Source organism: Tachypleus tridentatus, chromosome 8 (assembly GCF_004210375.1).
Source record: "Tachypleus tridentatus isolate NWPU-2018 chromosome 8, ASM421037v1, whole genome shotgun sequence".
Taxonomy (NCBI): Eukaryota; Metazoa; Arthropoda; class Merostomata; order Xiphosura; family Limulidae; genus Tachypleus; species Tachypleus tridentatus.
In genome coordinates, this window is record NC_134832.1 from 45383501 (window position 1) to 45407856 (window position 24356).

The following is a 24356-nucleotide window of genomic DNA, read 5'->3' on the forward strand; positions in this document are numbered from 1 at the left end:
AATGAAATTTAAAAAAATAGATAGTCTAATCAGAATACAATGACCTACTCTCATTACTAAGTTCTCACTAAAGTCCAGTAGTTTCAGTATAAACATTATTTTCAAAAATGAGTTTTTTGTTAAAGTCTGATACCAAAACATAAATTTACTCTTAAGAGAATTATGAAGCACAAAATTTATCACCATATTTCTTCTTTCTTGCTCAGTGGCCAAGCAAAAATTGAACAAAACTACTTTACCTATGTTTACAAATACAACTGTAATATTACATACTTTATTAACATTAAAATGTAACATGAATACTATACAAAATGTGAATATTTAATCCATAAAAATTATGAGTACCATCCCATGTTTGTATCTAACAAACATTCAACAAAAATTAATTAATTTTTATGCAAACCCCTTATTTGAAATTATCTCATTCTAGTAGTTGTAATAAACATATTTCTAATGATGCAAGACAAGAACATCTACAAATGAAAAGTGTTCTTACATTAGTTCTTTAACTTTAGATGTTTTATAAATCAGTAATAGCAAATTTAGCTACTTCTGAATGCAGTTTCCTATGTTGGTGGTGGGGATATGTATGTAACTTTCAGAAAAAATTGTAGAATGGCAGTGTGACTTCTTGAGGAAATAGATTAGTAATTAGTGATGTATGTAACTTTCAGAAAAAATTGTAGAATGGCAGTGTGACTTCTTGAGGAGATAGATTAGTAATTAGAGGTGACTATTAAAAGATGTATGGGTCACTCAAGTACAAAGCTTCATAAGGATGAATATGGTTTATTCAAGAATGTGCTTTCATGAAGGATCTTTATAAGTTCTTGTGCAGGAATCACTGGAGTGTGTGTCTTAATGAGGAGAATGTGAATCAGTAAACACAGAGGTTTCCTGAAAAGATTTCTTTGTGAGATGATGTTAACACACATTTTAGTAGTTCAAAATAATACAGTGTATTAATACTATAAACCAATGCTCTACATAAATATAGAAAATATACAAATCATTAACAATACATAAAAAAACTCAGGGCCTTCATTTATCCCAAACAAGTAAGATTAAAATAATGATCTAATATCTTTATAAACCACTATCACTTACGAATAACTACTTAAGCAATTTGAAAATAATAAGAATTTGTTAAACAATAAATTGCTTTCCAATTTATATTGTTCATAACATTGTGTGGTTTTAGGTAAACACAATAATCCTGAAGAGTTAATAAGATTCAATTATTCACTCCCAATACTCCCTTTCCACATACTGTACGACTTTAAATATACAGATATACATCTCACGAAAGACAAAAGGTTACGAGTAGTTTGTTATTCTAACTAGTTTATCTTTGCATTGTATTTTCTTGGCTTTTAAAAATTCCTTTCTCAATACTCATTAAATAATTTATTTTTGGTGAAATATATTTTCAAAATTCTTGATGTAATGTATATTAATCTATAAATTTGCTGCATTCAGTGGTTTAGTGTTTTTACATTGAAGTTTCACAACAAATCAGTGTAATGCAAGCCCTTTGTGTCTGTTAAGAAATTAAAATATTAAATGTATGAAAAATGTTAAATTAGATGCAACTTCAAACTTTTGTATAAAACTCAAAACGTAGTTTGTTTACAAGTTCAAAATGTTTAGGATTAAATAAATGATTACTATTGCTTCACAGCACCAAAGATAACCTTCCATTAACCTTCCTATTATGTTTAAAAATTAGTATAATTATTAAGTTTCAACATTTGACAAGCATTTTTTCTCTATAATGCTCTTACCCTTTTATATTGAATATTATACACTAACCAAAACTGTCATTATGACAAGTTCAAAGCTATATTTAAATACATCATAATGTTATGAAATCCAGTGTCAGATCAATCACATATGATATGTAACAGAAGAGTTAAAGTAAACTAAAAATTGGCTGGAATTTAACAACTTCTTTAAAGAATGATTCTTATTGGTTTTACAAATGTTATCTTACAGTAATCAATATATGATTTATAACTACATTGTGTGTGTGTAAGATTAATACACAACAGTCAAGTAAAACAAAATCAAAATGAAGGAGTGCATTAAAAACAGCAAATCCAAACCTTTAACTAATGAATTTTCTGATAATAATAAAAAATGCTGTTCAAGTAAAAAGGATCCCCAGGATACAGGCTATAATGTGGGATATAAAATGTACCCTATGTTTTGGAGGTGACTGCAGAAGTTGGACCCACACTGCAGTGGGGATACAATGTTTAGCAGCCTTAACCTCCATTCACTAATCTCACATTAGAATAAACAATAATAATAAAATAATCAAAATTAAATAATAATACTAATAATCACAATTAAATAATAATAATAAAATAATCAAAATTAAATAATAATAATAAAATAATCAAAATTAAATAATAATAAAATAATCAAAATAAAATAATAATAAAATAATCAAAATAAAAAAATAATAATCAAATTTAAATAATAATAATAATCAAAATTAAATAATAATAATAATAAAATAATCAAAAGAAAGAAATTAGGAGAGAAAGATGTGGACACTTCTGGAAAGGTGACTGCTCTCCAAAGTAAAGAAAAAGAAAAGCACAAACTAAGATACTACCATTTGGCAATAAATAAGATACACTTTCCTCCTGAAGTTGGGATTCTCTATAGTTGTATGATTTGTCTACTGTGCCACTAATTAGTGCTTTTACCACTGCAAAATTGGCCAGAATGTCATCTTAGCTAACCAGAATGACTCCCAACTACCAACCATTCAGTCCATTGTAACTAACAATTTTCACATTCTTAAATAAGCCTTTATACACAATAAGGTGTTCATCCACATGAAAGTAATGTCAAGTTGTTTAAATGGCATTATTAACAACTAATATTACTTATCAGAAACTTTCAGTAAAATGTCTTTAATTTTTACTTCTTTATTTAATACATTCTTATATTTACCCCAGAAATATTTTAATAATACAGTTTCTTTGTTAAATCCATTAAACATTAATTTTTGCATCAATATTTCAACATTAATAGCAAAATATGAATAACTGTGAAGTTATAATACTTATAACAGAAAAGTATGGTACATTACTATAAACAAAGGGTAAACCATATATTGAAAAAGAAAAATATTTTCTTTTATCAAAAATATTTAGATTGATATCATTATCAATTATTTTAATTTCTAGATCTAAATAATGTGCCTCTATATTAGAAATTGAAGTATTTTCAATTTTTAATTCTACTGGATACATTGTGTTAATAACATTATTTATCTTAGGGTTATTTATATTAATTAAATCATCTATATATCTGTAAGTTAAGGCAAAGATGTCCAGGTTTATGTAATTTTCAACAAACAAATTCTCATAGAAATAAAGATATAAATTTGCAATACAAGTAGAATATTTAGCTACCATTGGAACTTCTATTACTTGTTTAAATACCTGGTTATTGCAAAAAATATATATAATTATTATAAATGCAGAAATTTAATACATATTTTATCTTTCTGGAACTAAATTTTCTTTCTTTCAGTACTATGAATGAATAACAGAGCTGTTCTGTTAATAAGTTCATAAGAGAAATTAAATCTTTTAATGGAATTGTGGTGTACAATGTAGTAAAATCAAATGTTTGAATATTCTTTAGTTGTTCACAGTTTCCCAGATATTCTAAAATGGGTTGATTATTTTTTATTATCCAAAACATGTGTTTCTTGTTATTAGTACTTATATTTTTAATTTTAACAAATAAAATACAAAGTAAATTATTTAATAAAATGACTAGTTGTTTAATAATTGTTTTTAGTGAACTAAAAATAAATTTAATCAGTGACTTATGAAGTTTAGGAATAACATACAGAAAAGGCAAATCTAAAAAATTTGATTTAGAATAAAGTTTTTTATGAGCTTTAATGAAATTATTAATTACTATATTCTTAGATTGATTAATAAGTTTAAATGTTTATGTACTATTGATTTCTGTTACCATAATTAATAAATAAAACATTTTACAAATAAAGCCAAAATTGCAATTAGCTTTATCTATGGGAACTATAACATTTTTCTTGTAGTTCTGTAATCTTATTTTTTACTGATGAAACAATAAATCTATATGAAACTTCTTTAATTTTATATGGGATTACTTAAAACTTACATACTTAAAAAAGGATTTAAAAATAATATAAAAATAAATATGATTCATGCTAATGTAAAATATATATGTAATAAAATCTTAAGATATAAAGAAATGAATAAAAATCAGTGTGAGAAAAGCAAAAAAATCAAGGTCTTCAATTCAGTCAATACACCAAACATTATCTGACTGATACATTAATAACTTACTTTTTTTTCTTTACAGTAATTTTAACCATTTTTATGTTTCTTTATGTTAATATACACACAAGAATTATATATTTATGACAGTTACTTGTACACTTCCTAGTATATAGAATGCATAAAACAGAATACAATTTAAAAAATTAAAACTTCTTCACTAATTACATTTAAATTGAAAAATAACAATAAAAATCTTAGCTCCTTCATCAAAAGTTGAAAAGGCACCATCATAGTAAACAACATTATAACCTTTTCAATATGGGTTATGATGACTCACATTCAAAATTTTATCAAACTACTATTTTATGAACTTGTGTCAATAATTTTGTTATCAAACTGTAGATTATAATTCAAATGTTTGTATAATACATTATATAATTTCTTAATTTAAAATCAAATACAAAAAACACACCTAAACATTGATCTTTGGGTGTTATATGGTATTTTAAATGCAGCAATGGTGCGAAATAGATGTCTGTGATGTCAAAATAGTCTATAGTTCTGTATGAATAAGAAACTCAAATTGATTATATTAACAAACAAGAATATAAAATAAGAATCTCCTATCTTTTCTGTTTGCTGCAATATCACACACACCTCCTGAATCAAACAGTGGTCACATTCATCTATTTCCATTTTTGGAAACAGTCCTTCATAAACACTTACTTCAATATATAATAAGCAAATAACCATCCACAGCTAAGAATGTCCTCCTAGTAGTTTTCTCAGCTATTTTAATTTGTTAAAAGGCTATCATGTTCTTTCAAACCAAGATTTCAAGGAGGTATGCTGTGTCTTTAGCCTGCTCAAATTTCTTTTTTTTTAAGACATAAATACAGTTTAGTTAGTAAGATTAATAAATTATAGTGGAATTCTTTGGCATCAGTATAGCAATTTATGATTTTTTGGTTATTGAACTATATGTACATATATATATATAACCTACAAAATAGTTTGTTTCATATCCTCCACATGTAAAATTTTATAAGGCTTAAGATATCTAGAAAAAGCAGCAAATGAGCACAAATTATATATGTAAAAAACAGCTGTTATGGGTAGAGAAAGCACTATGTAGAAGAGCTCTACCAGCCGTTTTTTTACATATATAGTTTTCTCTACAAGTGAGTTTTCTCATCATCACAAAATGAGTACAAAGGTCATAACTAGAAGATATAATTGTTTGCTTTATTTCTTTATTTACTGTTCTATGTTTTGAGAAAAATAAGTTTAAGAATTTATTTATAAACAATAATAATCTACAACACATATAATATATAACAATTGAAATGTGGCTATATTTTCCAGATTACCAGTTCACTAAACCATAGTCAAGACATTTCAAAGACTAAAGGTTAGTTTCATATTCTTAAATACATCTAAAATGTTACACAAATGTCTAGGCTGTTTTCCACAACAGAAATTTTTAAGCTACAGTTTATAAGATAGCACCAAACTCAGTTTCAAGCATCAGATTGGCATTTATGCTAATGACTGATGGTAAGTGTTGATTTATAGTCAATATTGTGTGATTATGAGTTTTATACATACTACAGATACAGTACATGACTGTAAAGAGTGGCAAGAATCATGCAAGCAGGAAATGGCAATTCTAGGTGAAAATGATGCAGAGATTTTCTAGTTATATATTTCATTCAAAAGATATATAGTTTTACATAAAGTATGATGCAGTGATGGCTCACTAGAGTTTAGGGTTGTCACAATGGAAGAAGATCATAGAAGTGTCATGACCCAGTAATGGAGGAGAAAAATGCATTAGTATTATTAATTCATGATTGTTAATTAACACATTTTCAACTTGTAAAGTGTGCAGAATGTTGCTTTAAGAGAAAGTTTGGCCAGTTGCAGCAAAATCATGATCAGCAACAATATAGCTAGCAGAGAGGAAAAGAGAAATATAACAACTAAAAGAAATATTAAAAATGCTTATTTGTATTGTACTCTGTTATGACACATTGTCTTATATTTGTATTGAATATATATGCATGCATTAATACAAACTGAAAAACTTCATATGGCTATCTATATATATACAGCTTTACATCTTAAAGCTTGTGCTCCTCTTTGTGTATAAATACCAGCCACCATGCTTTGCCTGTGCATGCATGTATAAATTTCATGCATTTACACAATCCAGTCAATGCACCATTCAAGTATAGTTCAATAATCCCTTTACTCCAGTGTATAGACTTCCCATATAGTTATACAGTTATAAATATAATAGCTTTATCTATCTTACAAGTATATACATGTGGTATGTTAATCACCATGTATCACACTGATGATACACAGAGTACAAGTGTCAATGATACCAGATGCAATATCCTTCCAATCTGTATTAAGCCAATCCAAAATTTGTCATTATTTCTCAAGAGCATCATAAGTGAATTATGTATTTCATTAAACTAAACTGTTTAAACTAGGACAGTATTGCTTTTGTACAGATTTAAGTCCATGGTGAACATAAAATTAAAGAGATAAGATTGTTAAAAAAAGAAAAATTGTTAGAAACAAGACAGAGGGAATAAAGTGAAAATGCAACTGCAAAAAATGTAAACAAACAAGCTTAAGGTTTGAAACATGGTGTCTACATTACTTGCTTAAGTTACAAATCTCTATTTGGACTGCATGTCTAAAAGCTGCAATACTTAAGAGTTAAAACAGGGAATTTCAAGCTTGAAGAAATATACGTCAACACCTTAAACTTGTTTGTTAGTTTTTTTATTGAAAGTGTACCTTCACTTTAAGCTAATTATCTTATTTGTGTAATTTTTTGAAGATATCCATTCCCTCCTTTTAAATTAACAATTTTTAATAATCTTGTAAATTTTAGATAGATGAAATACTCACCAGGCATCTCAATACCATACAAGAATTTCATAAGGCTCTGGATATTTGTGTTAACTGATGAATGTACAGGTTGACTTGGGTACTGAAGAGAGAATATTTCCTTCAAATAGATTTCTATATAGAATAAACCTTGTTTCAGGCTGTTTTCTGCTAGCATCAACATCAAAGTTTTTTTTTTTGATAATGCTCGAAGACTACAGTAATCTGCCTGGCATGTGACAGGGCAGTAACCAGCCTAGAATAGCATAATATATAAATCTTGTTAATGAAAAATGTAAATGAAAAATAATAAGTCAATAATAAGATTGGATCAGGTAATTTGCATTAAAATGTATTACAGAAGATAGGTAAGTATCTTAACCAAGAATGTTTATTACCATATAGAAAGCTACAGCAAACACCACATTACTTTTAATAAGACATTCACAATTTTCAAATCACTTTTTCACTATTTACATTCATTGAGGTGAAGTTCTTTTTGAGCAAAATGAAAAATACATAGTAACAACAAGCACAAAGTTATGACTTCTGCCAAAGCCACAAATTTATAGCTAAGTATATGATTCCATCATTCAAACAAATGTACATTAGTGAAATACAGTCATGTGAAACAGTTAGGACACCCTATGAAAGTCTGTGTATTTGTGTAACATTTTTGGATATATAGATATTTAATCTCAATTTCAACAATACTGAGAGATTATAGGAATATAACTAAACAATTAAAACTGAAGAAAAGACTTTCAAGATCTTCTGTAAATGTCATGCTACAAAAATGCATATTTTAACTGAGGAAAAAGTTAAGACACTCTACCCCCTAATAGCTGGTGTTACCCCCTTTGGCTGAAATAACTGCAGTAAGATGATTCTTGTAGCCATCTACCAGTCTCTGACATCAGTCTGAAGAAAGTTTGCCCCACTACTCAATGCAGAATTCTTTCAGCTGTGAGATGTTTGAGGGGTTTCTTGCATGTACATCCTGTTTCAAGTCTCCCCAGAACATCTCAGTGGGATTAAGACCTGAGCTTTGACTTGGCCATTCCAGGATTCTCCATTTCATAGTTTTCAGCCAGTCCTTGGTGGATTTACTGGTATGTTTTGGGTCATTGTTGTGTTGCAGGGTCCAGTTCCACTTCAGCTTTAATTTTCGTACAGATGGGCTCACATGATCCTCAAGCACCCTCTGATACACAGTAGAATTCATGGTGAATTCTATGATTATGAGCTGTCCAGGTCCTGCTGCAGCAAAGCAGCCCCAAACCATGACACTTCCACCTACATGCTTCACAGTTGATATAAGGTTCTTTTCCTGAAATGCTGTATTTGGTTTACGCCAAACATGTCCTCTGTTCTGGTATCCAAATAATTCAATTTTGGACTCATCTGTCCAAAGAACATTATTCCAGAAGTCCTGGTCTTTGTCTACATTCTTTCTGGCAAACTTCAATCTGGCCTTGATGTTTCTCTTAGACAGCAAAGGTTTCCTCCTTGCACATCTCCCATGCAAGTTAAACTTGTGCAGTCTCTTTCTGATTGTAGAGGTATGCACTTTCACATCAACAGCAGCCAGAGCCTGCTGTAGGTCCTGTGATGACATGTTAGGGTGTTTGGAGACCTCTTTTAGCATCTTGCGGTCTGCTCTCGGAGTGAACTTGCTTGGACGACCAGACCTGGGCATGTTGGCAGTTGTTTTGAAAGCCCTCCACTTGTTGACTATTTTCCGGGCAGTGGAATGGCTTATTTCAAAATCTTTTGGGATCTGTTTAAATCCCTTACCAGACTCATAAGCTGCTACAATTTTCTTTCTGAAGGCCTCAGACAGCTCTTTTGCTCTCACCATGGTGCTCACTCTCACTTCAACAGTCAGGAGCACACCAAACTAAATGTCTGAGGTTTAAATAGGGCAAACCTCATTCAAAATGCTGAGTAATAATCTTCTAATCATGTGCATCTGGTGTGATGCACCTGTGTGTGAGTTGAGCCATTTTAAGTGGGAATAAAAGTGGAGTGTCCTAACTTTTTCCTCAGTTAGAATGTGCATTTTTGTAGAATTACATTTACAGAAGATCTTGAAAAGTCTTTTCTTCAGTTTTAATTGTTTAGTTATATTCCTATAATGTCTCAGTATTGTTAAAATTGAGATTAAATATCTATATATCCAAAAATGTTACAAAAATACACAGGCTTTCATAGGGTGTCCTAACTTTTTCTCATGACTGTATGTATCCATAACCTAATGTGCAAACTGCTACACCACAAAATTACTTAATTTCCTTCATTTTAAAATCCAAACATTTTGTAAGGTTAGATTTTATGAAACATCATGGTAAAATAAAATAAATATCATGACTTAAGTACAATGTCCTGTTGTGTTTAAAAAAAATATTCTAGAATTAATTACAAAAATATTAATGTGAACTTAAAGAGTACTTGGTATGTACTTTCAATAAAAGCTAAAAAGAAATATACTCTTCAAAACAAGAAACGCAAAAAGGATATTTTTGTTATTTTAAAGAGAAATATATGTAATAACGTTACAAGCTCAGAGTATGTGATGTTACACGTGTTAAGGCACTGATTGTCAGACAAAAATGACAATAAAAGTTGTGCACTTTGAAAACGGAGGAAAACATTGGATTTTTCGCCAAAACACATGCGTGTCCAATAAATTTGTTTGAGACATCTGCATGTTCTGCAAGTGCAACATGTGCAAAATCCCTATAAAAGTGACGGGTTCTCGGTTAAGCCACCGACACGCAATACAGTTACGCCAAGACTGACTGAAGCACAACGCAACAACGCCATTTGTCGCTTGGAAGCAGGCGAATCTCGATCAGATGTTGCCAGAGCTGTGAATGTCCACCCAAGCACCATCACAAGGCTATGGAATCGTCACCAACAACATGGATCAACTCGTGACCGTCCACGATCTAACAGACCTCGTGTGACCACGCACGCACAAGATCACAACATCCGGTTACGTCACCTTCTGAATAGGACCACCACTGCGACGTCTACTGCCTCAACCATACCAGGGCTGCGTAGGATTTCCAATCAGACTGTACGCAACCGTCTACGAGATTCTTAGGCCCCATGTGCAACCCATTATGGTGAACGTCAACGACGTTTTCCAACATGACAACGCCTGTCCTCACACAGCCCGGCTCACCACTGTTTTTTCGAGACACCACAACATCAACCTGGCCCTCCAGATCACCAGATTTAAACCCCATCGAACATCTTTGAGACGAGTAGGACCAATGTCTGCGACGGCGACAACCTCAACCACAGACTCTACCTCAGCTTGCACCAGCTTTGCAGGCTGAGTGGACAGCCATTCCACAGGATGTGATTCGTCATCTCATCGCTTCCATGGGCAGGAGATGCCAAGCAGTTATTGATGCTCACGGGGGGCATACTCGTTATTGACGTTGAGTGACGTTAAACTTCGACTAGTGAGCGTGGACTTCGCCTTTGCAGACTTTGAATGTTCAGCAGTGAATGTGCAAAGTTTCACACATGTCATACAGAACTACCCAGAATAAACTTGTTAACAATGTGTCTCATATTTTGCCTTTTGTGTTCCTTTTTTTGAAGAGTATATTTTGGACAGTTGGAAGTTATCACTGAAACTTAATATTTTCAAGTCAGTGCCTCATCTTGCTACAAGTAACATTTTCTTTTGACCAAACTTGCAATGACATCATAATTACAATACTGTAAAAACTTTAAGGAAAGTAACCATCTTGAAAAAACAAATGGGCCATAATGAGAAAAGAAGGCAGATCTGTGGGGTATAGCACTACTTCTGGAAAAGGTATGCTCTTCACGTATATGGTAGAAAGTAATAGGAAGGCACTATGTCAGTATACTACAAACTTGATACTTTTTCAACAGATTGTACATAATTTATCCATACATGTAGCAAGTATACAGTTAGTAGTAGTAAAGTACCTGATAATTAGGTATAACTATATATGGTGAGGGCTAACAGACTGCATCTGAATAGGAAAATGCAACCTGCCTGGACATAAAACATCCAGTGGAAGTACAATACATGTCAGATTATGAAAAACAGAGAAATTCCATGGAACAAGGATTACAAAAGGAGGCAGCACAACCCAAATAACATAGCAGGAAAAAAACTGGACAAAATGATGTCAATCCAAATCTGAATGAAAGTACAGCTGGGAAATGAAAGGTAAGTAAATAGGAGAAAAGGCTAAACAACCTTCCCAAACTGTCAATGTTCTGGAAAGGAAAGTCCAGTCTGGATAGAGGATAATATACAAGGAATAATAAAGAATGTAGAAATCCTTAATAGCAAAAATATCAGAATGATGATGACCACATACCAGGAGGGGGAGGAAATTGGTCACAAGGGAAAATGGTGTGATAAGTTCAAATGGAGAACCAGATAGTGAACATAGAACAAATAGAAATGGCAGGTGGACCAAACAAAAGGAAATAACTGGGAAAGAGAAAGCTTTCCAGAAGGAAAGAACAACCAAGTAAAGAACTTGATAGAAGAGGAACTGAAGGGTGAGATGGTCAGAAGCCATATCAAATAGACCAGTCTGAAGTGAGATCAATGCCTCTGGTACACAGACAAGAGAGAAGGATGAATGGTGCACAGGTAAGGAAAAACTCTACAGGAAGAGTAAGTCCCTAAACTGAGGCAAAGAACCAGACAAAAGCCATGCATGAAGATGGAGTTTAGTGACATTGGAATGAAAAATTTCTGATCATGGTTGTTGGAAGAGTGATCAGGACAGAGGTGAGGGAGCAGAGGTTGTTGTTCCAGTAAGGCCCAGAGCAGAGGGAACATGTCAGATCCAGCCAAAACAGAACAACAAGAAGTGGTATGGATAAGGGAAGTTATCTGGGAGATGAATCTGATCAGAAGATAGGCACATAGGTGAAAATCCCTCCAATCTTGACTGAAAGCATTCACCCCCAGAGCTGAGGAGTGAAAAACTAGAGACCAAAAGAAAGGAAGTTTGGCATTCCAGTGATCTTTCATGATCTTTCTTAAATACATGAATGTTGTTTTACAAATAGTAAGATTTACATTAAACATTTTTTGTTTTTTGTAACTGTATATTATTACATTTGAAGCTTTGATTACTTTAAAATTCTAAATTCATATTTTAAAACATTCAACAAAACTCACTGTTTTCTTTTCATCATCCTGTTCCTCCCAGTAAAGAAGACAGCTCTTCATAGTGGATCCAAAGTACAGATATATTACTGAAGTCATTATATTCTGAAAAATATCAATATTTTCACTGGATACTTCTAAGACCAGGTGTCCAAGAAAATACATTGGTTTCTTCCACTTTTCATTTTCACTCTCCTTTTTTGTAAATAGGAATGAATAAATCATTTAAGGCAAAGTATTTATTCAAAATTTCATCATTGGGCTGCTTCCTTGATTCTTTCTTTTCAGCAAAAGGTATAATAAATGTCTTTTGTTTAGAAGCATCTAAAAAAGTAGAAATTAAAATATATAAACAAACAAAACAAAAACTGCAATAAATTGTGCAAACCAATTACAAGATTTTAAAACACATACATACAGAATAATTAAGCAATGATATAATGAAAACTGTTCAAGAACTATGGTAACAATTTGTGTTAACAGTCACCTTAACCATAGTTTTCCTCAAGACCTGTGACTTGATTGCAGTTTAGTTTATACATGGTGACCTGCATGTACAAGTGGGGCCTACAATTGACTTCTTCTGAGAGTTACATTACGTAACTTTTTTATGATAAATTCTCCTATTCTATAATTATAAAATCACAGAATTTTAGCATTAAGCATGGCAAATTAACATCATGAAAAGAAAACAGGATAGGCTATAACTTAATACCAGTTGTTTATCATGAATAATGAAAAAAGTTAAATTGTCTGTCACCAAAGTAGTCCATTGCAGCTGAAGTAGGAACTTCCCTCAAAACTGTAAACAAGATAATTCACATGGGTTTAAGTCTACAAAAGTGATTAAAGAGCCCCGTTTCCAAATTTCTAGCATAATCAAATGGAAAACAAGTTATCAAGAGTTTTAAAGCAGTGTCTAGCATTTAACAAATAATGGTGTCAAATTTGTTATTATTTTCTGAGTGATAAAGTGTTTTAAATGGTAACAAGTATGTTGAAAATGGACAAAATATCATTAAGATACAACTCAATCAAAATAAAACATCTAAACACACATTCAAGTAAACCTGCCAGTTACTTCACAAAAAGCATCTACAAATGGGAAATCACATTATACTAATTGCAGATACTTCCAGTGCATTTATTTATCTTTGGATTACTCAAACAAAAAACATTAAAGTAATTTCTACATGACTGACAGACTTTGAAAAGCATGTAAAATGGTATCTTCTGATAAAATTGACTTTTCTCAGAGCAATGGAAAAGGTCCATTGAGGAACAGAATACTCCTCACAAACTAATTTTGGGTTCCTTGAATAACTGAGTTCATGTGAAGAAACAAAAAGACTGGACATGATGTAAAACACTGATGAACAATGTTTTTATAATTTACACTAACATAAACACATTATGTGTACCTGTGTGTTTAATAATGAACAGTCATTTTTTATGGATCAGAGAAAAGTTCTAACAGTCTTGACTTTGCCAGAGGTCATCTACCAAACTGTTACTTTAAAGGTAAGGTTATTCCAACTTATCCAGAATGTCTAGGGCTATCTATGCAACTGGTGATTATCAATGAAACTTAAAGGATGTTACCACCCAGAGGTATAGCCTGTCCTGCTATTGAAGGACACTGCTATCAACATCATTCTACAATGTGCAGCATTACAGCCACACTAACCATGTGCAGATTAGAGGTTATCTCAACAGAATGACAAAGTGCAAAGACAAATAAATCTACAAAACATCTGCATGTCTTAGTACTCATGGATACCAAGAAATTTTAAATTAAGAAAGGTCATTATAGTGTGTTCAGTTAGCAAATCAATGTATTTTTCCATTGTTCCAGAAGAATAAGGCTCATTCCCATAAAACTTCCTTTTACACATTCCTATGAATAAACTGGATTCAATGGTCTGTTTACTAGTAATACTTAAAAGAAACTCACCACTGCAGTGTTGTGGTAATACACTATCTTCATCCTTTTTTTCACAATTATCGAATATGTTCACTTCAGATGAAGTACAACTTTCCTCAAAGTCTTCTTCAGTTCCATCTAAGATTATCAAATCTGTGTTTTCACTCAACTGTTGACTCGAGCAAAAAGGCTGATTCCCAGAACTACTTGGTAAAGATATATCATTTTTTAGATTTTCTTGTCCCATTATCCATGTCAATGCTTGTCTCTTACTCTCACTTGACTTCTGTGGTGCTGAAGTCTTTCGTTTACCCATTGTTGAAAATACTTATCTAGTGAAATACAATGATGCAAGTATAAATAATAACAAAAAAATACAGATTAATTGTACAATTTTTTTAGTTCTCTTATGTATTCAATCTAAATTCTACTCAATTTTACATATTAAACATTTAATAATGATATTTCTGAGATAATTAAAACAAGTTAAAAATAATTTATTTTATTCAACAATGATATAACGATCAAATATTCAATACTGTCAGATTAACCTTATATTGTATACATGTACTTTTTTGTAACTTTTACTTTTTTTTGATAAGTTTTGTCTTTAGATAAAGAAAAACAGATGTTTAATTATAATTCCCTAATTGTTTTCATTTATAACAGTTTGGGAGAAAACCATTAGTCAGTTGACTGACAATCTTTCATACAATTATATTAATGCAACTACATATAAAATGTGTACCTATAAAAGGTTTTTAAACACATATATAAATTATATATTTATATTTGTCTATCAGAACTTTTCTCTCATATTGCTTGATCAAACAACACATATCTCATATCATTAGAAAGGCCTTTCTCCAATGAGTCCAGATTATATACATTATTTTCAATTAATAATTATCTTACATGTACTGTGCCTAGTCAAACTTTTCATTCCAATGAGAATGAAAGTTTTGTTGCCATCCTATTGATGGAGGGCTTTTTCTGCATAATAATCTCATTATGCAGTAGCATAAATCACAAAAGTTCTTGTAAGCATAAATTAGGGCTGACTAAAGGCCAATCCTTGCAAATCTCTCACACAGATGCACGGGGAAGATAGCTTTCTGTACGAGAAGGTATCATCTCAAAATTATCTAACTGTTCTAGAATTCAACTTTTTGGATTAAATTTATGCTGTATCAAATATTTCCTGAAAGCCAGTATTTGTCAGTAATGTTCATGTAACCCATTCTCAGGTAAAAGATCTGTTTTCAGTTAATATGACCTGTTATATCATTTGCAGAAATGTTAGATTATCTTGAAATTCCTTAGATATCACACCAAAATCAGACTGTTTGTGACAAATCAATGCCCTTTAATACCAATTTTTGCTTCTGAGAAGAAAGCAAAATAAGAAACAAAGTTTGGAAAACATATTATTACTAAATCTTCTGTCAATAAATAAGTTTTCCCTTATAGTTGTGGGATAGTAATTAAATTATATGATGCACATCACCTTCACCTAAACTTATTCTTCTTCCTTGATAAATTTCCCCATACTCAAGATATATGTTGAATTGAAATACATAAAATAAGTACACTATATCAGACTGTTTAGCTATAAGTTCATTTCAAGTTTCTGTTAAAAGATGTTAAATACTCCTTCACAGTTTTTTTGCCCACCATTTTGTAAACTACTGTCAGTTTTTGGATTTAAAAAATGCTCTTATAATTATTTAAGAAAGGTGTTTTGATTAGAAGAAAAAATGTAAGGTTGCATGTATAAAATAAACATCTTTAAACAAGAATAGTTTGTTTTATTTAGACTTTTTAAGAGAATTTGTGTACAGAGGAATAATGAGATTTTTTTTATTTAAAGAGAAATACCATGAGATCATTCTCAATGATACTAAAATGTCAACATTAGCCTCAACTAGTTCTTAACATTAAAGTTAAAAATGATTTGTGGTTTCTCAGGAACTATTATTTAAAAATTATAGGAAAGAGTATTCAAGAATATTATTATTAGATAGGATGAATGACATTCACATGCTGATCAGCAAACAATTAATCAAAAAATTACATTACTTAACACACCATAAGGTTACAACTGTCAATGGGATAGATTCCCTACTCCTGTTACTTTCTATATCTAACTCCCTAGTTAATTATTTATGCATTATGGCTTAGCATACATGGATATTACATACTTATAATACCCTAGATCTTTTTGGAGGAAACAAAAACAACAATAATTACAATCCACATTCTATAGGGTTAAGCCCAACATTATCACCATATGACAAATTGTTCAATTATGACATCAAGGTTTGCCTTATACTTGAAAGAGAAGACTGCTTGTAAGATAAGCAGTAAGTTGTTATTAAAATACAAATTACACAGCTCCTGTATAACAGTGATAATAAGTGATATGTAAGGTAATGATAATTGTTTACAAACAAAGGTCTACATCTGAAACAAACAAATAAAACTATAATGATTATACTCACATCACACCTTAACCCTATCACTGTAGCTAAAACATAAAACATATTTCCCAGTGCTCCCACCCCCTCACACTGTAGCTGTGACAATGTTTCCCAATGTCATTCAAAATTGATGCATGTGACGTATGAGAGTGAAATGAACTGGAAAGTATTTATTGATGACCCCCCCCTAGTATTTACATATGGTTTTCCTCAGTGTTTCCATTCAGCCCTTCGATAACCAACAAGATGCCTAAGCAGAATGAACAACAACATGCCAACTGTGACTGCATCACTATAGTAGCAGGAAGTAACCCTAATTATTACGTTAATATATACTTGACTCAGATACCATAGAAGACAGTGAGTCAAGTGATGTTCAAATGTGTCATCAGACAATGAAACAAGATAATGCTAGCTTTCCACCTAGTGATGATAGTCAAGATGATGAACCTGGAACCAGTAGAAGAAAGCATAAAGTGTCAACAAAGGAAAACATGTCCCAGACACAGCATGATGGTGTGGGAGTGCTGGAAAATGTACATCCCAGCCACAGTGGGAGTTCTGCTGTGTATTACTGTTAGTTAAAGAAAAGCCTAAATGTATGTAATTTATCTTTATTAGATCTAGTTAAGAGTATTTTTCACAATGAAAATATCTAAACCAGGAATGTCTTGATGTTGTCTGGTTCATTGAATAATATGCTGTCAGAAAATGCTAGTGTCTTTTTCGCTCATTAAACATAATGCCCACCCTGTTCACCCCATTAAATGACATTCACAAAAAATAGTTTTAGCCATTTTAACATCCTTAGGGCAAATTTGTTAACTTCATTTGAAAAAGACAAACAAAAATTATTATTTTTGTCAAGTTCAATAACAGAGCTGTATTACTGGTGAAACTGCAGCTTCATTAAATATTGGGATTATTTATTATTAACAGATTGCATTCAACTAATTACTCATACTCACAAAGCAGTTGAAAACAGTTATGATGCTAAAAGTCAGGTTTGATTCACCACATGTGGGCAAACTCCACATAGCTCATTATATAGTTTTAAGCTTAGAAACAAACATATTAACATTATTTCAATTAGTTGAAAATCTGAAATAATTCAAATATTTAATTTGATTATTTTTGTGACATATGCAACTAACTGATTAAGGTGAATAAATTTGAATTAGTCAAAAGTAACTAAAAATCTAATGGCAATATTTCAGTTGCTAGACAGTATGAATATATAGTGATGATAATGAGCACTATTTTTCATTAATTATTTTTGTAACATTAATTGATTTGATCATAACTTTTATTTATTACATGACACTAATCAATGTGATATATTCTCACAAGTAATCATTTATATTGATTAATCCATTGTCTTACCTTATTGATAAACCTTTCTACAAGTTGTACCCAATAATTTTAGTACGTATAAACCATTATTTAAGCTTACTGTCTTTTAATCATATATAAAATATCTTGCATCATGTATTATATATTCATTATTCAAAAAATTGGTGTAAATAAGTCACACTTTTAAGGAACAAATAATAAGTCAATGGGTTAATTGAATTAATCAAACTTCTCTATTTAAGATGATGATACTGACTCTTCAAGACTTGATATTAGTTACAAAGGATTAGCTTCTCACATTCACTTTTCTGAATGGTATCCATTTTTTATAACTTTCCTATACTTAGGTACAGCCATTTAAAAACAAGGATTATACTTTTCTCTGCATGAGTCTGTAACAGTCTTATAATTTTCTTACACTAGTAGTGAATTTAGATATTTCTATGACCTACTATAAAATGCTGTAGCATTACACAGATCTTTTACCTGGAATTGGAAGAGAAAATGTATGTTTTGTTTAGCATAGTAATTTTCAAAAAATGCACAATGGATATTAATTAAATGGATTTAATTAATTTATTGTTTTATTGGGCTACTGCCTCATAAATCTGGGGTTTGATATATTTGTATTGACTGATTATTTAATTCAATGAGTAAAGTTATCATTATTAATAAAAACACTGCAGCTCACAAGAATTTTGATATAGAATATTATTCCTAAGTATACTGATTTTAGATTATTAAAATCTGAGATAAAGAGCATCCAATTATAAGCAACTTGTACCATGAAGTGTAATTACTTGTAATGAAACAGTTTTCACTTCTCACCTCTTTGAGCCTAACTGGGTAGTTGGCCTTTGGAACAAGATTCTTTCTGATGTGGTGAAAGTGACACATTTAAATGAGTTAAAGGAAAGGCTTGATAAGTATTTGATTTATTAGAGCTGATTCTGAGGTGTTTATATATATAGTTCAGGTCAGTAGTTGGTAGAGCACAGATAGACTAACAGGTCTCTTGCCGTAAAATGTCATATTACTACTACTAATGATGAAATACTCATCACATATCTATGTGTACTATTAAATAATGTTTATAATGACTTTTATGAATTTCTAAAACGAAATATATAATTTACTGATATACTAAAACTATACGAAAAAATGACATGTGAAAGGTTTGAAAAGGCAAGGAAGGCTCTATAGCAGTTAAGACTGTTTTCTAACAATGTGATTAGGTTATGAAACAAGTTCTTATCAGTCTAATGAAGACCAGCAATTTATAAGTTTAGAATCATAAGTGATGATTTCCTGAAAAATAAAGATGTTTAACTTTTACTTTTCCTATAGATGGTTGACTTGTATTTGTGTTTCCTTATAGCTAAGCCACTTGGGCTATCTGCTGAGCCCACCGAGGGGAATCGAACCCTTGATTTTAGCGTTGTAAATTCGGAGACACACCGCTGTACTGGCGGGGGGTGCTAGATGGTTGACAAAGCAACCTTGAAGAACAAATTGTCCTTTAAGTTAAATATTATATGCTAAATTTATGGTCCAAGCTCAAACATGAAATACATCAGATGTTTTTGCTGAATAAAGCAAATATTAGTACTTTATACTCAACCTAAAGTTAATATACTGGTACTAGCAGTAATACCACTTCAAAACTACTAGTAGGAGTATAAACTAACTAAAGGTAGCATTAATCTTGCGGAATACCGATGCGGCGATATGTATTTTACCGACATGTTAAATTACTACCTTCTTTCCTACCATTCTTACGCTTTAGAAGACAACGCATATTACCATTCCAATTTCCAGGCTGAACCAAAGCCGATAAACCAATAAGATATAAGCAATTGATAATTCACTTCAAGAGTTAATGCTTTGAAAGAATCTCCGCCATAAATTTTGATTCAGAAGGGTAAGATGGAATTAAAATACCAACTTACAGTTTCATGTGTTGAACATATATAACCACACAAATGATAAACACAGAGAAACGTTATTCTCGTATTTCTTCTAGTCAAAGCTACAAACTGAAAAACTAAAACAAAATCTTGGCCTTGGTATATTAGTTTTATAAATTAAATTGTTAACTATATGTTTAATGTAATACTATAATAGTATCAATGTTAATAACTTAAAGAACATGTTGAAATATAATTCAAAATGATTATATATATACACACGATACACCCACATCATTTATTATTTGATAATTATATCATATATTTCCATGCTTTCACATTTTAAATTCATCCTCAGCGAAACTACAAACTTTACATGGATACATGCAAGCAATGCGACGTTATATAATTTAAAGGGTTCAGCTATTACGTTGTAAAATAATTTTAGTTATTGTTCGAATCCTCGTCGCCCCAAACATGCTCGTCCTTTCAGCCGTATGATCGTAAAATGTTACGGTCAATTCCACTATTCGTTAGTAAAAGAGCAGCCCAAGAGTTGGCGGTAGGTGGTGGTGACTAGCTATCTTCCCTCTAGCTTTACACTGTAAAATTAGGGATGGCAAGCGCAGATAACCCTCGTGTGTCTTTGCGCGAAATTCACAAACTAAATTAGAATGACATCAAATTAATATTTTTAACAAATTTACTGCTTGTGTTATGTATTATAATTTATCTCGAACAAGTCTCCGATTTCTTATGTTACGTATTACGTTTTCAAATAGTTGGAGATTTAATTTGTATTTAAAAGTTAATTGAATGTTAATATGTATCAAATTTATCATATTTGCCAACAAGATTGATACCTAATTTTCTTTCTTAACACAAATGCGGCCCGGCATTAAATACAATATATTCTTGTAAAAGATATACCTTAATTGTCTACTTTCATGTTGTTTTTATTTAATTACTATGTGACATTCCAATTACTTACTCCCAGTGGTCCAGCTGTAAACCCGAAATCTTGTAATGCTAAAAACGTCGATTGTTATCGACGATTGTGGGTACAATACAGATAGCCCATTCTGAGGCTTTGTGTTTAACTACCAACAAACAAGGCCCGGCATGGCTATGTGGGCTTAGGCGTTCGACTTGTAATCTGAGGGTCGCGGACTCGAATCCCCCGTCACATCAAACATGCTCACCCTTTCAGCCGTGGGGGTGTATAAGTGACGGTCAATCCAATTATTCTTTGGTGAAAAAGTAGCCCAAGAGTTGTCGTGTGGTGATAACTAGTTGCCTTCCCTCTGGTGTTACACTGCTAAATTGGGGACGGCTAGCGCAGATAACCCTCGAGTAGCTTTGTGCGAGATTCAAAACAAACAAACACAAATGCATTGTAATATACAAACAACAATTTATATGCAAGAGTTTTACAAACTATACTAAGTCTTCTATCTGGTCTGGAACTGAATATGTTATCGATGGTTCAGGTACGCAACGAGTGAATTAATTCTGAATTAATATTGTTGCACTTCGCGCTAGCTAGCTGTTTATTCTTTACTGGCTTCACACGGCTTTCAAGATGATTTTTTACCGACAAAGATATTTGATGTCTATGCATAAATACTAATGTCTAAAGTTAAATAATTGAATTTAGACAGTTTGTAATGTTAAAAATCTATAAACTTTCCGGGTCAAATATCTGTAGTTTTCTGATTAATAAGCGCTTACCACAATTATAGCTTCCAAGACTAACATTATACTGGTTGTAGCAACCAAACATAATATCATTGTCTCTTGGCGCGTCTGTCAATGTGTTTTAAGGCGAGATTCTCGAACGTTCAACAATATTCGAAAGCACGCTAGTGTTTTTGTTAACTAAATAATCTTCTACAAATTTAGAGAACAAGCGGAACTTTCGCAATACACATCCAACAATATATGTCACATGTATCAAACTGAAACAAACATAGATTTCAAAATAATATTAAATCCATTACAGTTAAAATGCCTCACAGTGGCGCAGTAGTACGTCTGCGGATTTACAACGCTATAAAGGTATTAAAGTATATGTATAATAGTAAATCCGTTACATTCATAATTTTGTCAAATGTCTTGTTGACACTTAGGTGACCTCCAATGGGAAGCTCATGAGCAACTTTTAATATTTCAGAACGATATGTTTTGAGTACAACAATTTAATAAACTACAGACCAATCCTCTTAAGATAACACATTTAATGATCTCCATTTTCTCATGAAAACACCATTTTTGAAAATGTAAGCATCAGAAACTTTGAAAATACTTGATAAACTATTTGAAGATATGCTAGTGCTTTTGTAAAACATATATTGTTGATTCCTACGCTCGAAAATCTTCTACAAATTTAGAGAATAAGCAGGACTTACGCAATACACATTTAACCATATACGTTACATGCATTAAACTGAAACAAACATAGATTTTAAAATAATATTAAATCCATTACAGTTAAAATGCCTCACAGTGGCGCAGTAGTACGTCTGCGGATTTACAACGTTATAATTCGGGTTTCGATACCCGTAGTGGCAGAGCACAGATAGCCTATGACATAGCTTTGTTCCTAATTTCAAACAAATAAATACAACTGGAATAACAAAATGTCAAAATAAAAAATATTACTGATACCAGAAATAAACGACTTTATTTCATACCAAAATGCTGTTTTTACTTGATTAAACACTCAAAATTTAGTTTTACAGCTTCTTTAAGAGCATTCACTAACATTGAATCGAAATTAGCAGCACAAAACTAAATTTTTTATTGTGGTGTCACCATTTTCAAGCTTTAATCTTGTGTTTGCATAAATACTTTTATCTTTGGTCTCACTTTAAATTAAATTATGTCGGATAAACGAGGACTATAAAGATAAAATATTTTTATTGCTATGCTGAGAAATCTTAATTTTTTGAATACTTCTCATTATTGATTTGCTTTTAATTTCACTAATATTTTATTTTTCAGGTTGTAACGTAGCGACGAAATTTTCTAATTAACTTTAAACGATCTATTGTTGAATTGAATTCAACTGAAATACATTTGTGTGGTTTAACCATTTACTAAATTTTGTTTATTTGTTTTGGATTTCGCACAAAGCTACTCAAAGGCTATCTGCGTTAGCCGTCCCTAATTTAGCAGTGTAAGACTAGAAGGAAGGCAGCTAGTCATCACCACCCACCGCCACTCTTGAGCTACTTTTTTACCGACGAATAGTGGATTGGCCGTGGCATTATAACGCCCCACGGCTGAAAGGGCGAGCATGTTTAGTGGGACTGGGATTCGAACCAGCGACCCTCAGATTACGAGTCGAATGCCTTAACCCACCTGGTCATGCCGAGCTCATTTACTAAATATCTTTACGTGGTTTTAATTAAATAAATATAGATCATAGAGGGCATTCGTGAATTATGTTAATTGCACGTTGAAAAATTGATGAGTTATATGTTATCATTATTTAAGACTTGAAGTTTCAAAAATAAAGTTGATATGTATATTTTTATATATATTATACCTAAGAAGTTAGCTGGGTGATTTTGTTTATCAACTAGGACTTTTTTTTTATTGGATACAAATAAGTTGTCTAGAAAGCTATTAAATTGCTTTTAATTGAATGGTAATATAGCTGCGTAAGCTTATGTAAAATTAAGTGTTCACACAACTATACTTTTGAGTCTGAGATAAAGCCTTTGTTAAATAATATTTGACGTTTTGAATAATTTTAGTTACTACTAGTATTACGAAAATGAATAATGAAAATTGAGTATACAAATGTGCGTGTATAATTTTGAACATAAACAATAAGCAGTAATTAAATCGAATGTGATTCGTGAAATTGGTGTGAACAAAGTAATATAAGAGTTGAAGTAAACGTAAAATTTTTCAAATTTTACTGTTAGTGCAAAGTATATATTTGTATAGAGCAATTCCATAATGAACTCTTATATCCAATGCAACTAAGTGTTGGAGATTTTAAAACCATGATTTTGAATCATGCTATAACTTCTAAACTCAAATTTTTTACTCTTATAGTAAGAAAGCGATGTTTAATTATAAACTTTTAATAGAAAAGGGATTCTTGTTTTTAAACAGATCTGTTCATGAAAGTTTCATGCTTTGTTCGCATGAAGATGGCCTGAGAAGGTTGAAACATTCTGTACTTTATTTTAAAGTTTTAATATCCATACCAGCCATCTTGAGAATACATTTTTATTTTAGGTGGGTTTCTTGTCATTATGAAAGTTTCACGCTGTGAAATTACATCATTTGTGA

At 31.4% G+C, this 24356-nt stretch overlaps 2 protein-coding genes across 4 annotated transcripts in view; one reads left to right on the forward strand and one right to left on the reverse strand.

Annotated features, from left to right (window-relative positions):
- The window catches only part of LOC143222331 (E3 ubiquitin-protein ligase SHPRH), a 70419-nt gene extending 50203 nt beyond the window's left edge, over positions 1-20216 (reverse strand). The window contains exons 1-4 of one of the 3 annotated variants that reach the window (XM_076448739.1): positions 20091-20216; positions 14339-14640; positions 12397-12708; positions 7224-7458 (exon numbers count right to left, since the gene is read on the reverse strand). In XM_076448739.1, coding sequence (XP_076304854.1) covers positions 7224-7458; positions 12397-12609 — 448 coding nt within the window. In that variant the 5' untranslated portion in view covers positions 12610-12708; positions 14339-14640; positions 20091-20216. Of the gene's footprint in view, positions 1-7223; positions 7459-12396; positions 12709-14338; positions 14641-18969; positions 19276-19944 lie in introns of those variants that run through there. The other 2 variants (XM_076448740.1, XM_076448741.1) reach the window with 2 other exon arrangements.
- A 3401-nt stretch (positions 20217-23617) lies between these two features.
- LOC143222334 (NAD(P)H oxidoreductase RTN4IP1, mitochondrial-like) overlaps positions 23618-24356 on the forward strand; it is a 32763-nt gene continuing 32024 nt past the window's right edge. Inside the window, 2 exon segments of the mRNA XM_076448751.1 lie at positions 23618-23700; positions 24177-24302. The gene's annotated coding sequence lies outside the window, so the exon portion shown is untranslated.